This window comes from Pongo pygmaeus, chromosome 20, assembly GCF_028885625.2.
Source record: "Pongo pygmaeus isolate AG05252 chromosome 20, NHGRI_mPonPyg2-v2.0_pri, whole genome shotgun sequence".
NCBI lineage: Eukaryota > Metazoa > Chordata > Mammalia > Primates > Hominidae > Pongo > Pongo pygmaeus.
The window spans coordinates 43,854,741-43,868,234 of record NC_072393.2 but is presented as its reverse complement, the minus strand read 5'-3'; the positions used below and the strand labels follow the sequence as shown (position 1 = coordinate 43,868,234).

The 13,494-nt window shown below is 52.0% G+C and overlaps 2 protein-coding genes across 17 annotated transcripts in view; both read right to left on the bottom strand.

The window, feature by feature from the left end:
- CATSPERG (cation channel sperm associated auxiliary subunit gamma) overlaps positions 1-4,029 on the bottom strand; it is a 34,840-nt gene extending 30,811 nt beyond the window's left edge. For 6 of the 15 annotated variants that reach the window (XR_008495689.1, XM_054462557.2, XM_054462560.2 and 3 more), the window contains exons 1-3: positions 3,930-4,018; positions 2,318-2,601; positions 2,176-2,229 (exon numbers count right to left, since the gene is read on the bottom strand). Coding sequence is in view for 14 of the 15 variants with exons in the window: in XM_054462557.2 (XP_054318532.1) it covers positions 2,176-2,229; positions 2,318-2,587 (324 nt within the window). In the remaining variant the exon portion in view is untranslated. Of the gene's footprint in view, positions 1-2,175; positions 2,230-2,317; positions 3,189-3,209 lie in introns of those variants that run through there. The other 9 variants (XM_063657670.1, XM_054462562.2, XM_063657674.1 and 6 more) reach the window with 7 other exon arrangements.
- A 3,714-nt stretch (positions 4,030-7,743) lies between these two features.
- KCNK6 (potassium two pore domain channel subfamily K member 6) overlaps positions 7,744-13,494 on the bottom strand; it is a 14,285-nt gene continuing 8,534 nt past the window's right edge. The window contains exons 2-3 of one of the 2 annotated variants that reach the window (XM_054462576.2): positions 12,682-13,077; positions 7,744-12,490 (exon numbers count right to left, since the gene is read on the bottom strand). In XM_054462576.2, coding sequence (XP_054318551.1) covers positions 12,267-12,490; positions 12,682-13,077 — 620 coding nt within the window. In that variant the 3' untranslated portion in view covers positions 7,744-12,266. The remainder of the gene's footprint in view (positions 12,491-12,681; positions 13,078-13,494) is intronic. The other variant, XM_063657669.1, reaches the window with a different exon arrangement.

Below are 13,494 nucleotides of genomic sequence, written 5' to 3'. Positions count from 1 at the left end.
TTGGACCTCACACCATATACAAAAATTAACTCAAAATGGATGAAAGACCTAAATGTAAGAGCTAAAACTAAAAATCTCTTAGAAGAAAATATGAGTAAGTCTTCATGATCTTTAGTTAGGCAAGGCCTTTGTAAATGACACAAAAAACACAAGCAAAAAAAAGAAAACAATTTATAAACTGGGCTTCGCCAAAATTAAAAACTTTAATTCCTGCTACTCAGAAGGCTGAGGCAGGAGAATCGCTTAGAACCCAGAAGGCAGAGACTGCAGTGTGCCGAGATCGCGCCACTGCACTCCAGCCTGGGCGACAGAGTCTTAGGAGAAGCTGAGGCAGGGCTTGCATGTCTGACAGAATGTAAAAGAGTCTTGGAACATGTCCAGGGTCTCCAGGGTCTAAAACCCCTTGTGGCCTTTGGAACACCAAGCTCTGTGCTAAAGGGTGGAAGCCTACCCTGACGCACCATAATCTAAGATCAGGGCATAAAATCCCTCGTGGCCTCGATAGAATCCAGGGCTCATGGCTCTGGAATGTGTCTAGACTTGCTGGCTCCTTGCGCTCCCAGGATTGATTGTATCTTGAGTTAAAAGAACCTGCTCTCCATTATCTCAAGCAGCAGAGCAAATGCTAAACCATCACAGCTGTAAATCATGTGCTTAATGCAGCACATCCTTTTGACCTCCACATTCTCACCACCTGTTTCTGTCTTGGATTACCAATAAATAGCGTGGGCTCCCAGAGCTCGGGGCTTTAGCAGCCTCCATACACTAGCAATGGCCCCCTGGTCCCACTTTACTTCTCTCTCTCTCAAACTGTCTTTTTCTCAATCCTTTGACTCCGCCGGACTTCGTCGCCCCCCACCCCCCGCCCCAACCTGGTGTTGGGTCTGATCACCCCAACAACAGAGTGAGACGCCATCTCAAAAATAAATAAATTAATTAATTAATAAAAATAAAGACAGGATCTCACTCTGTCACCCAGGCTGGAGTGTAGTGGCATGATCACAGTTCCCTGCAGCCTCAACCTCCTAGGCTCATTATGATGATCCTGCCTTAGCATTTCTACAGGTGTGAGCCACCATGCCCAGCCAAATTCACCTAGGCTAGTCTTGAACTTCTGGATGCAGGTGATCCTCCCGTGGTGGTGCGGTGGCGCACAACTAGTCCCAGCTATTCAAGAGGCTGATGCAGAAGGTTCACTTGAGCCCAGGAGGTCAAGGCTGCAATGAACTGTGATTTCGCCATTGCACTCCAGCCTGGGTAACAGAGTGAGACCCTGCCTCAGAAAAATAACAAAAATAACAATGGTGAATTTTATGGTGTGTGAATTATATATATGGTAAACTCCTACTCATAGCTTTAAAAACCTGGAACAAGGCCGGGCGAGGTGGCTCACGCCTGTAATCCCAGCACTTTAGGAGGCCGAGGTAGGCAGATCACGAGGTCAGGAGATCGAGACCATCCTGGCTAACATGGTGAAACCCTGTCTCTACTAAAAATACAAAAAATTAGCCGGGGGTGGTGGCAGGCGCCTGTAGTCCCAGCTACTTGGGAGGCTGAGGCAGGAGAATGGTGTGAACCCAGGAGGCGGAGCTTGCAGTGAGCCGAGATCGTGCCACTGCACTCCAGCCTGGGCAACAGAGGGAGACTCCGTCTCAAAACAAACAAACACACATGGAAAAAAAAGCTTACTTGAGCACCTACTAGGTGCTTGGTGGGTTACTGGGAACTGTACACAGACAGCCTTCTTGAATCCTTAAAGCCACCAGGGTTGGATGGTGCTACCACTATTAAAATATTGAGATGGGGGCCAGGTACAGTGGCTCACACCTGTAATCCCAGCACTTTGGGAGGCTGAGGCAGGTGGATCACATGAGGTCAGGAGTTTGAGACCAGCCTGGGCAACGTGGTGAAACCCTGTTTCTGCCAAATACAAAAATTAGCCAGGCGTGGTGACACACGCCTGTAGTTCCAGCTACTTGGGAGGCCGAGGCAGGAGAATCGCATGAGCACAGGGGGCGGAGGCTGCAGTAAGCCGAGATCTCGCCACTGCACTCCAGTCTGGGAAACAGAGCAAGACTCCGTCTCAAAAAAATAAAATAAATAAATAAATAAAAATGTTAGAGATGAGAAAACCAAGGCTCACAGAATGAGCCTATCCGTGCTGCACCCACTCACCTTTTCCTCGCAGGAGTAGTTGATCTTCAGGTAGTAAGGGAAGCCCAGGTATTTCTGCAAAGAGAGGTTAGGCCACATGTCCAGAAATGAGTGGAGTGCGGGTTCAAAACCCCTCTGGTTCGCTTGACCCTGGTCCCCTCACCTCGCTCGGGTTGAGGGGTGAGTCCACCAGCATGTGAAACAAGCTGCTCACTGTGTCCACGGGCTCTTGCTCAAAGAAGCTGTCGCTCACACCACTCTCGCCTACCCTCTTAAACTCGTTCAGGACAACCTGCCAGGTGCATTCCTGGAAATCCTTGATCGCCCACAGCCTCCACGACGCCAGGAGCACTGCCAGCAGGGCCCACAGCACCTGCAGGACTCGGACTCTGGACCACGGAGGACCGGCAGGGAACATGGCTGTGCCGCACATAACGTGGCTAGAACCTGGAGAACGCAGGCGTCAACACCCACGCGCAGGACAGCTCTCTGGAGCCCACTAGTAAGATTCCACCTCGCTTCTGCGCCTCTCACAGCCCTTGCTCCTGGCCCCGCCCCTGCATTTGCTCTTGGCCCCGCCCCGACTCTTGCTCCTGGCTCCGCCCCTGCACTTGCTCTTGGTCCCGCCCCTGCTCTTGCTCCTAGCCCTGCCCCCGCACGGACTTTTAGCCCCGCCTCTACTCTTGTTCCTGGCTACGCCTCTGCACTTGCTCCTGGTCCCGCCCCTGCTCTTGCTCCTGGCCCTGCCCCTGACCCTCGTGGGGATCGCACCTCTGCTATTGCTCCGGGCCCCAGCCCTACTAATGTTTCTGGCCACACCCCTGCTCCTGCGCCTCGTTCCGCCCCGCCTCCACGTCTCTTCCTTTAACTTTATCCCCACCTTGCTCCTTATTCCGCCCCCTCTCTGTATTCCTCTCTTGCTCTTCACCTGGTCTTGGTTTCTATTTCTCGCTTTGCTAGTCCCCTTCTTGTGTTCCCCCGTCCTGCTCCTGCCTGCGACCGCACCCGTGTACTTCCACCCGGCTCTGCCCCAACCTCTTGCCCCACCCTCGCACTTCTCTTGGTATCGCCCCTTTCTCCTCGCTCGGGGTCTGTCCAGGGGCTGGGTACTGTACCTGGTCTCGCCCCTCTCCGGGCCCCGCCCCTGCTCTTGCTGTCGGCCCCGCCCCTGCTCTTGCTCCCGGCCTGGCCCCTGTTTCTTGCCCGGGGCTTGCTCCTCACTCCGCTTCCGCTCCTGGCCCCGCCCCTGCTCCTCCACCTGGTCTTTATGGACCCGTCCCTTCCCCGGGTTCTCGGAGATTGGTTCTTCCCGCGCTGGCCCCTCGCCCCGTCCCGCCCTCTGGTAACGCCCCTCCTCCTCGCCCTGCCCCTTCTCGATGGAGACTGTCTCTTCGCCTCGGGATCTTTCCTCGCCCTTCGTTGTTTCCTCGCCCCACACCTTCTCCTTCCACGCCGGCACCAGCTTCTTAGCCGGCACCTTCTTGAGTCTCACCTTCCCCTCGTACTGCGACACCTTCTTGCCCCACTTCTTACTCTTCCTTCCCATGCCATTAACACCTGCCTGCTCTATACCCCGACTCTCCTACCCCGCCCCGCCCTTCGCCCTGCAAGTTCGGCTCCCCCTTTCCCTCATCTGCCAGCTCCCACGACTCTCCCCTCTTTCCCCTGCCTCTCCCCTTCTCGCCTTCCCCCTCCCCTCCCCTTCCTAGTTCCTCCCCGTCCCCGGCATCCCCCCGCCCCGGGATGGCACAGCTTTCTCCCCGGCCCCGTGGTACCAGTCACTTGGTTAAAACCGGTCAACTGTCACTCGGCCGCACCAGTCCCGCCCCTCTTGCCCGGTCTCAAAATGGCCGCCCACACTTCCGCAGCCGACTTCCGCCTTTACAGAGGCACGCCCTCCTCTCACGCTGTCTCCAAGGTAACGCGCAACCCCTAAGGCACCGAGGGCTGGGGGCTGTCTCAGCACTCAGGGCGCGGGGCCTGGTCGGCAGAGGGTGCTGGAGACTACGTTTGTGCCAGGAAGGCCTTCAAGGAGTTTCTATTGGTTGTTCTGGCAGCAAGCACCGTCCCTACTTGTCCTTACTACCCCAATTTTTTTTTTTTGAGACGGAGTTTCGCTCTTTCTCCCAGGCTGGAGTGAAGTGTGAAGTGGTGCGATTTCGGCTCACTGCAACCTCCACGCCCCCGCCCCGGATTCAAGCGATTCTCCTGCCTCAGCCTCCGGAGTAGCTGGGATTATGGGCTCCCGCCACCACGCCTGGCTAATTTATTTTTTGTATTTTTAGTAGAAACGGGGTTTCGCCATGTTGGCCAGGCTGGTCTCGACTCCTGACCTAAGGCGATCCACCCGCCTCGGCCTCCCAAAGTGCTGGGATTCCAGGCGTGAGCCACCGCGCCCGGCCCTACCCCAAAATTCTACTCCTTAAAAAAGTGTGGTTTCCTAGAGACCTTGTGAGAATGAATCGGCTGCTTAGCACAGTCCTCTACAAAACAGGACAAGGACAGCCATCCCACACTGTTGTGGGAAGTGTGCCCGGCTCAAGTAAAATATTCATTAAGTTAATTTTCATTTGCATTCTGATGCCTTACAGGTAAGGATTCAGGCCATGACTTTTTGATGAACTCCAGACCAGACGTTTAACCCAGTGGTTTTCAAATTTGAGCATGCATTAGACTCACCTAAAAGGCTGGGTAAGCCAGGTTGGTGGGCACCACACCCTGAGTTTTTGTTTTTGTTTTAAAGATGGAGTCTCTGGCTGGGCATAGTGGCTCATGCCTACAATCCCAGAACTTTGGAAAGCTGAGGCAGGCGGATCACTTGAGGTCTGAAGTTCGATACCAGCCTGGCCAACATGATAAAACCTTGTCTCTACTAAAAAATACAAAAATTAGCTGGGCATGGTGGCGGGCACCTGTAATCCCAGCTACTCGGGAGGCTGAGGCAGGAGTTGCTTGAACCCAGGAGGCAGAGGTTGCAGTGAGCCGAGATCCCTCCACTGTACTCCAGCCTGGGTGACAGAATGAGACCCTGTCTCAAAAAAAAAAAAAAAAAAAAAAAATTAAGCCAGATGTGGTGGTGCACACCTGTAATCCCAGTACTTTGGGAGGCTGAGGTAGGAGGATCGCTTGAGACCAGCCTGGGCAATATGGTGAGACCCTGTTGCTAAATTTTTTTTTAAATTAGCCCAGTGTGGTGGCCCATCCCTGTGATCCCAGCTACCTGGGAGGTTGAGGCAGGAAGATCACTTGAGCCCAGGAGTTTGAGGCTGCAGTGAGCTCTGAAATACACGGAAATGCAGTGAGGTGTGATCACACCACTGCATTTCAGCCTGGCAAAACAGCAATACCCTATCTCAGGTTAGCCTTGAATTTCAGGCCTCATGTGATCCTCCCACCTCAGCCTTCTGAGTAACTACCTGGCTACTTCCAGAATTTTTGATTCAGTAGATCTGGAGTGGGGCCTGATAATTTGTATTTCTGGCAAGTTCCTAGGTGATGCTGATACTAGTGGTCTGGAGACCACACCTTGAGAACCAGTGCTCTAGAACCTTCCATGACCCTCTAGGCCCTCAGGAAAACTTCCAAACCCCTCGGTTTCCAGAGCCCCTCATACTCTCCTCCCTGTCATTCTATCTGGCTCATCTGCCATCTCCCCCTTAGACCTCTGTGGTCCACAGTCTGGTCACATGGAGCGACTTGAATATCCTTGATCAGGTGTGAGCCATGCATGCTCCAGACCTGTGCAGGCTCAGCAATGCCCTCTGGAATACCATTCCATGCTTTTTAACAGGGCCCACCACCTTCCTTCCTTTAGGTCTTCTCTGTGATACATGACCAGCCCTCATCCTACCTCTTGGCCCCTTTAGGCCACTCATGGCTGGAAATGGGTGTTTCTTTTCCACTGGATCACAAGCTCCGTGAGGTGTATGGCTTTCTTTGCCTCTGTTGTCCCCTAGCCCTGCCAGGCACCGCATATAATAGTTGTTTTATGTAAATGAACCGATGTTGGCGGTCTATCCTTCCCACCCCAGCCCACCCCCGCAGGCCAGGGAACGGTGACGTCTCCTAGGGGAAGAAACTCAGTAGCCATGTACCAGAGCCCTTTAATTTTTTATTTTATTTTGTTTTTTTAGAAACGGGGGTCTCACTCTCTCACCCAGGCTGAAGTGGAGTGGCGCAGTCATTGCTCACTGCAGCCTCAAACTCCCAGGCTCAAGTGATCCTCCCATCTCAGCCTCCCAAGTAGCTGGAACTACAGATGCGAGTCATCACATCCAGTTTATTTGTTTTATTTTTAAGTTTTTTTTAGAGATGGGGGTTTCTTTTTCATCTTCTTTTTTTTTCCTTTTTTTTTTTTTTTTTTGAGACAGAGTCTCACTCTGTCGCCCAGGCTGGAGTGCAGTGGTGCCATCACGGCTCACTGCAACCTCCACCTCCCGGTTTCAAGCAATTCTCCTGCCTCAGCCTCCTGAGTAGCTGGGATTACAGGCATCTGCCACCATACCCGACTAATTTTTATATTTTTAGTAGAGACGAAGTTTCACATTGTTGGCCAGGCTGGTCTCGAACTCCTGACCTCAAGCGATCCACCTGCTTCAGCCTCCCAAAGTGCTGGGATTACAGATGTGCATCATTGCACCCGACCTTTTTTCATCTTTTTTTTTTTTTTTTTTTTTTTTTAAATAGAGATGGGGTCTCACCATTTTGACTAGTCTGGTCTAAAACTCCTGGCCTCAAGCAATCTTCCCATCTCGGCCTCCCAGAGTGCTGGCATTACAGACATGAGCCACCATGCCCAGCAGAGATGAGGTCTCACATGTTGTCCAAGCTAGTCCCAAACACCTGGGTTCAAGTGATCCTCCTGCCGCAGCCTCCTGACTAGCTGGTGTTCCACCACACCTGGCTAATTTTTAAATTTTTTGTACAGGGAGGGTCTTGCTATGTTGCCCAGGGTGGTCTTGAACTCCTGCCTCACTCGATCCCTTCATTAGATCTTAAACCGCAAGATGTTTGCTGTAGCATTGTTGTACCAGCAAAAGATTAGAAAACACCCACATATCATCAACAGGGGATGTTGAAATTATTTATGGGATATGTGTCCTAGAGGAGACACCATAAGATATAAGACCTATTGTGGCCAGGTGTGGTGGCTCACACCTGTAATCCCAGCACTTTGGGAGGCCGAGGCGGGTGGATCACTTGAGATCTGGAGTTCGAGACCAGCCTGGCCAACATGGTGAAACCCTGTCTCTACTAAAAATACAAAAATGAGCTGGGCATAGTGGCAGGTGCCTGTAATCCCAGCTACTCGGGAGGCTGAGGCAGGAGAATTGCTTGAACCCAGGAGGTGGAAGTTGCAGTGAGCTGAAATCGTGCCACTGCACTCCAGCCTGGGCAACAGAGCGAGGCTTAGTCTCAAAAAAAGAAAAAAAAGAAAAAAAAAGGAAAAAGACCTATTGTATGTCTCTGAAATTATCTCCGAATTACACTGTGTTGGTGACAAAAGCAAGGTACAGAAACAAGAATAAAAGAAAAGTGACATTAAAATATTAATATTTATAACTGGTACAAAGAAGCATAGTACAGAAGTGAGAATCATCATTAGTCAACATTTTATTGAGTGCCACACACTGCTAGCTCTAAGGGCTTTACAGGTATGAAGTTGCTGACTTCTCAAGTCCATGAGATAGGTGCTATTACCATCCCATTGTACAGACTAGCAAACTGAGGCACATGTAGGTGAAATCACTTGCCCAAAGCCACTTAGCTTGGGAGTGATAGAGTTCAGATTTATACCCAGGAACTTTGCCTTCAGAGTCTGTAATCATAACAACCTCACCATATTAGGTACTACTTGTGTAGAGTGAAAAATAAATGACACACACATGCATATGGCTGGTACATACATCGAATGTGCCTGGGAAGACCTGAGACATCCATCCATGGTCTGAGTGTGGGAGAAAGACTTACCTTCCACCGTACACTCTTTAGTACCTGATGAATTTTTTAGCACATGCTTTTTTTCTTTTTTTTTTTTCCTAAGACAGAGTCTTGCTCTGTCTCCCAGGCTGGAGTGCAATGGTGTGATCTCAGCTCACTGCAACCTCCACCCCCCGGGTTCAAGTGATTCTCCTGCCTCAGCCTCCCGAGTAGCTGGGATCACAGGCACATGCCATCGCACCCGGCTAATTTTTTGTATTTTTAGTAGAGACGGGTTTCACCGTGTTAGCCAGGATGGTCTTGATCTCCTGACCTTGTGATCCGCCCGCCTCGGCCTCCCAAAGTACTGGAATTACAGGCGTGAGCCACTGTGCCTGGCCCTTTTTTTTTTTTCCTAGGACAGGGTCTTGCTCTGTAGCCCAGGCTGGAGTCCAGTGGTGTGATCATGGCTCACTGCAGCCTCAACCTCCTAGGCTCAAGTGATCCTCCTGCCTCAGCCTCCTGAGTAACTGGGACTACAGGTGTGCACCACCACACCCAGCTCATTTTTAACATTTTCTGTAGAGGGGTCTTGCTATGTTAACATGTCCAGGCTGGTCTCCAACTCCCAGGCTCAAGCAATCTTCCTGCCTCAGCCTCCCCAAGTGTTGGGATTACAGGCATAAGCCACTGAGCCTGGCTTTTTTAATGTCTTGGACTGAAAAGGACTTGCTTTTCTTCCTGGAGGTGTTTGGAAGGAGAAACAGTGAGAAATGAACACCAGCTCACATAGGAACCTAGCTGCCCCGAGATGACTTTAGCTCAAAGTCAACTGTGACATAGGTAAGGAACCGAGCAGGTTGGGAGGCTGAGAAAGGGCTAGACAACAGATATTTCTGAGCTCCCATAGGAAAAGATGCGCAACCAAAAGCTTGTTCAAATCCCAGTGTTCCATTTTCTGTGTGACCTTGGGCAAGTATTTAACATCTCTGGACCTCCTTCCCTCATCTGTAAAATGTAGAGAATGTATCAGGGGCTTGGAATCGTGCCTGGCACATAGTATATCCAATATATGTATTTTCTTTTTCTTTTTTTTTTTTTTTTTTTGAGACAGGGTCTTGCTCTGTCACCCAAGCTGGAGTACAGTGATGCAATCATAGCTCACTGCAGCCTTGACCTCCCAGGCTCAAGTGATCCTCCCACTTCAGCCTCCTGAGTAGCTGGGAACATAGGTGCACACCACCACACCCAGCTAATTTTTATATTTTATGTTGCTCAGGCTGGTCTTGAACCCCTGGGCTCAGGCAATCCTCCTGCCTCGGCCTCCCAAAGTGCTAGGATTTGCTAGGATTATAGGTGAGAGCCACTATGCCCAGCCCCTATGACCTCTTTTTTTTTTTTTTTTTTTTTTTTTTTGAGACAGAGTCTCTGTCTCGCCTAGGCTGGAGTACAGTGGTGCGATCTCGGCCCACTGGAGCCTCCACCTCCCAGGTTTAAGCTATTCTGTCTCAGCCTCCCAAGTAGCTGGGACTACAGGCGTGCGCCACCACACCCAGCTAATTTTTGTGTTTTTAGTAGAGACGGGATTTCACCATGTTGGCCAGGCTGGTCTTGAACTTCTGACCTCAGGTGATCCACCTGCCTCGGCCTCACCAAGTGCTGGGATTACAGGCGTGAGCCACCTGGCCTGCCTCCTATGACCTCTTGATACACCCCTGGGTGTCCCTGTTGCCCCACACACCCACCATATTGTAAAGCAGCCTCAGCATCTCCGCTAAAACCTGCTCTTTCTCCCAGGTCCCCATCTCAGGGATAATTGGCCACTCCGTGGGACCTTCCCTAGCCGCGTCCCTCCAGTCTGTGAGGGCTATGGCCTGTCCACTTGGCTCCTGAGTGTCCCCACACCCACCCGTCCTCCCTTCCATAGCTCAGCCCAGGCCCATCGTCTCCCTCTTCATTCCTGCCTCAGCCTCCCACAGGCACCCAGCCTCAGTACCCCCTCTGCTCCACCTCTCCAGAGCAACTAGGGGGATCATCCTAAAACCCAAACCTAACCATGACCCTCTCCTACTCTAAACCCTTCCATGGCTCTCTAGGGCCCTCAGGAAAGAGACCAGGTTCCCATGCTTGTCATTTAAGGACACTAAGGGGTGCTTGTGCCCACCCCTCTGCCGTCCTTCCGTCTTTCCCTCCATACCGTTCATACTAAACTGCCTGTCAGAAGCTGGTGGCCAGCATGCTTTTCCATCTCCAGGCCTTTGCACACAGCTCCTCCATCTGGCATGCCCTCTCCATGCCTTTTCTACTTGTCTACTGTTGGGACCTGGCTCAAATGCCCCAGCCCTTTTTAAAATTCTTATTTTTGTAGAGATGGGGTCTTGCTATGTTGGCCAGGCTGGTCTCAAACTCCTGGCCTCAAGCGATCTTCCCACCTTGGCCTCCCCAAGGTGCTGGGATTACAGGACTGAGCCACTGTGCCCCGCTTCTTTCCTTTTTTTCTTTCTTTCTCTTTCTCTTTCTTTCTTTCTTTCTTTTTTTTTCTTTCTCTCTTTCTTTCTCTTTTTCCTTCCTTCCTTCCATCTTTCCTTTTCTTTCTTTCTTTTTCTTTCTCTCTCTTTCTTTTTCCTTCCTTCCTTCCTTCCATCTTTCCCTTTTTCTTTTTCTTTCTTTCTTTCTTTCTTTCCTTTCTTTCTTTTTCTTTTTCTTTCTTGCTTTCTTTCTTTCTCTCTCTCTCTTTCTCTCTCTCTTTCAGACAGGGTCTCACTCTGTCCCCCAGGCTGGAGTGCAGCAGTGCCGTCATAACTCACTGCAGCCTCAAACTCCTGGCCTCAAGTGATCCTTCCACCTCAGCCTCTGGAGTAGCCAGGATCACAGGCGTGCACCACCACACCCAGCTAATTTTTAGATATTGTGGTTGTTGTTGAGATAAGGTCTCACTGTGTTGTCCAGGCTAGTCTCAAACTCCTGGCCTCAAGCGATCCTCCTTCCTCAGCCTTCCAAAGTGCTGGGCGTATAGATGTGAGCCACCATACTTAGCCTGAAATCATCTTTTGAAGTCGTATTATGATGATCACCATTTTACAGATAAGGAAACAAAATCAGAGAGGTAGTGTGACTGCCCAAAGACACAGGCCAGACGTGGCTAAGTTGGGATTTAAGCTCAACCAGGCTGATTCCAGGGCACAACATACAAATGGGCACAGCTCTTACAATGGTGTCATGGTTAAGGGCAGCACCTCCCATGCCATTCAGATCTGGGCTGGGGTCCTATGTCCGTTTCCTGCCTGCCAGGGTGCTGAGGAAGAGTCTATCGCCCAGGCCTACACCAGGGCTCCCTCTATGGGTCCTGCTCCCTGGAGACACCTGAGAAAAATGAGTCAGGTACAACTTCTTCCTGCCTATTTCTCATAGTTCAGGTCTTAGTTCGATGTCCCTTCCTCCAGGAAGTCCTCCCTGACTTTCCAGGCTGGATTGGGCCTAGTCCCTGTGCTTCTCCGACTTCAGCCCTGACCACTCTGCCTCTGCTTTCATCACCTCATCTCCTCCATTAAAATCCTGACCATTTTGGGCCATCACTGTCTGGGGACAGGTCTGTCCACCTCACTGGACTGCAAACTCCATAAGGGCAGTTCTCCACCCCCACTATGTCTCCAGCACTGTCTAGCACAGGGCCAGCACACAGGAGGGGTTTAGGGGCAAATTCGTCTATTCTTCCCATTTGGCAGCTGAGGAAATCAAGGCTCAGAGAGGGGCAGTCACTTGTCCAGGGTGTAGCGACCAATCTGGTGCCTGAAATGAGGTCTGAGCCCACAGCCCTATAGAATCAGCAGTTGACAAGTGGTTAATTGAGAGACACAGACGGAACATGAAAGAGAATGAGAAACAGAGACAGCAAGAGGGAAAGACAGAAACAGCGAGAATGCCAGAGAGCCAGAGAGACACAGTGTAAAGAGGATGAGAGAAAGGACAGAGAACAAGGTTATGTTGGTGCCCAGTGGAGCCCGGGACATGGGGACAGGGAGTGCCGCCCCTCACGTCCCAGCCAGATGCTGGGAAACAAAGGAGAGACGGTGGGCGGCAAGGCCTCAAGATCGCCTGCTGTGCTCGTGGACATTCCTGTACAGCCAGCTCTGGTCGCCTGGGCCCCTCAGTCCCAAGCCAGGCACACCCAAGCCTGGCAGAGCCTGCCCCAGCTACCTGGGGATGGAAGCGTAGTCAGTGTGGGAGCTGGCAGAGAGTTGCCGGTGCGACTCTGGCTGGGGGCCCAGGATGTCCACCCGATCGTCCTCATCCTCATTGAAACTGGCAGGGCACGGAGGGGGCAGCAGGATGAGCTCCGTGAGGCCGTGGAGGTCGGACACGTGGCGGAAGGTCTGCAGCACCAGCACCATGGCCACCAGGCCCAGGAAGAGGTAGACTGTAGAGGCGGAGAAGGGGCGTTGGTCATCCTGGGGCTCAGATCTTCCCGGTGGGGCCGCAGTTCTACTGGACCCTGTGGGGTGGGGTTGGATCCCTTTTGGAAGTCCTAGAGTGGGACTGTGTGCCTTTAACTCCTCCAGGGACAGGGCTAGGTCCTCCTCAAAGCGCCACCCTAGCTGCCCAGCTCACCTGTGACCAGTACCTTGTAGAGGGCCCGGTAGGGTTGGCCAGGGGCCTCCCCAGGCACGTAGTCGCCCAGGCCGATGGTGGACAGAGAGATAAAACAGAAGTAGAAGGCATCCAAGAAGCTCCAGGCCTCCTCGAGGTGGGCGAAGATCACAGCCGGCACCAGAAAGCAGACGGTCACTACGACCCCCAGCAGGGCCACCAAGTGCCAGCAGGCCGCCCGCCGCGGGTCCCAGCCCCAACGCATGCTCAGCCAAGACAGGGGCACGTGAGTCAGCAGCAGCGACAGGCGCTGGGCTGAGGCGGTCAGCAGCAGCATGGTGGTCGGCACGCCCAGGAGCGCAAAGGTAATGGAGAAGGCCTTGCCTGCATCAGTCAGTGGCGTTGTGTACCCATAGCCTAGGGTAGTAAAGAGAGTAAAGGGGAAATATTTTTCTTTTTAGAGATGGGGGGTCACTCTGTCACCCAGGCTGGAGTGCAGTGGTGCCATCATAGCTTACTGCAGTCTTGAACTCTTGGACCCAAGTGATCCTCCCACCTCAGCCTTCCAAGTAGCTGGGACTACAGGCACTGTCCAGCACGCCCAGTTGATTTTAAATTTTTTCGTAGAGATGGGGTCCTACTATGTTACCCAGGCTAGTCTTGAGCTCCTGGGCTCTAGTGATCCTCCTGCCTTTGCCTTCCAAGGTGTTGGAATTACAGATCTGACCCCCAGGACCCAGCCAGGGAAAATCCTTCTGCCCACTCAACACCTCCACCGAGATATCTGTGGACACCCACACCTAGACATGATTTCATCCCAAACCTGCGTCTCCC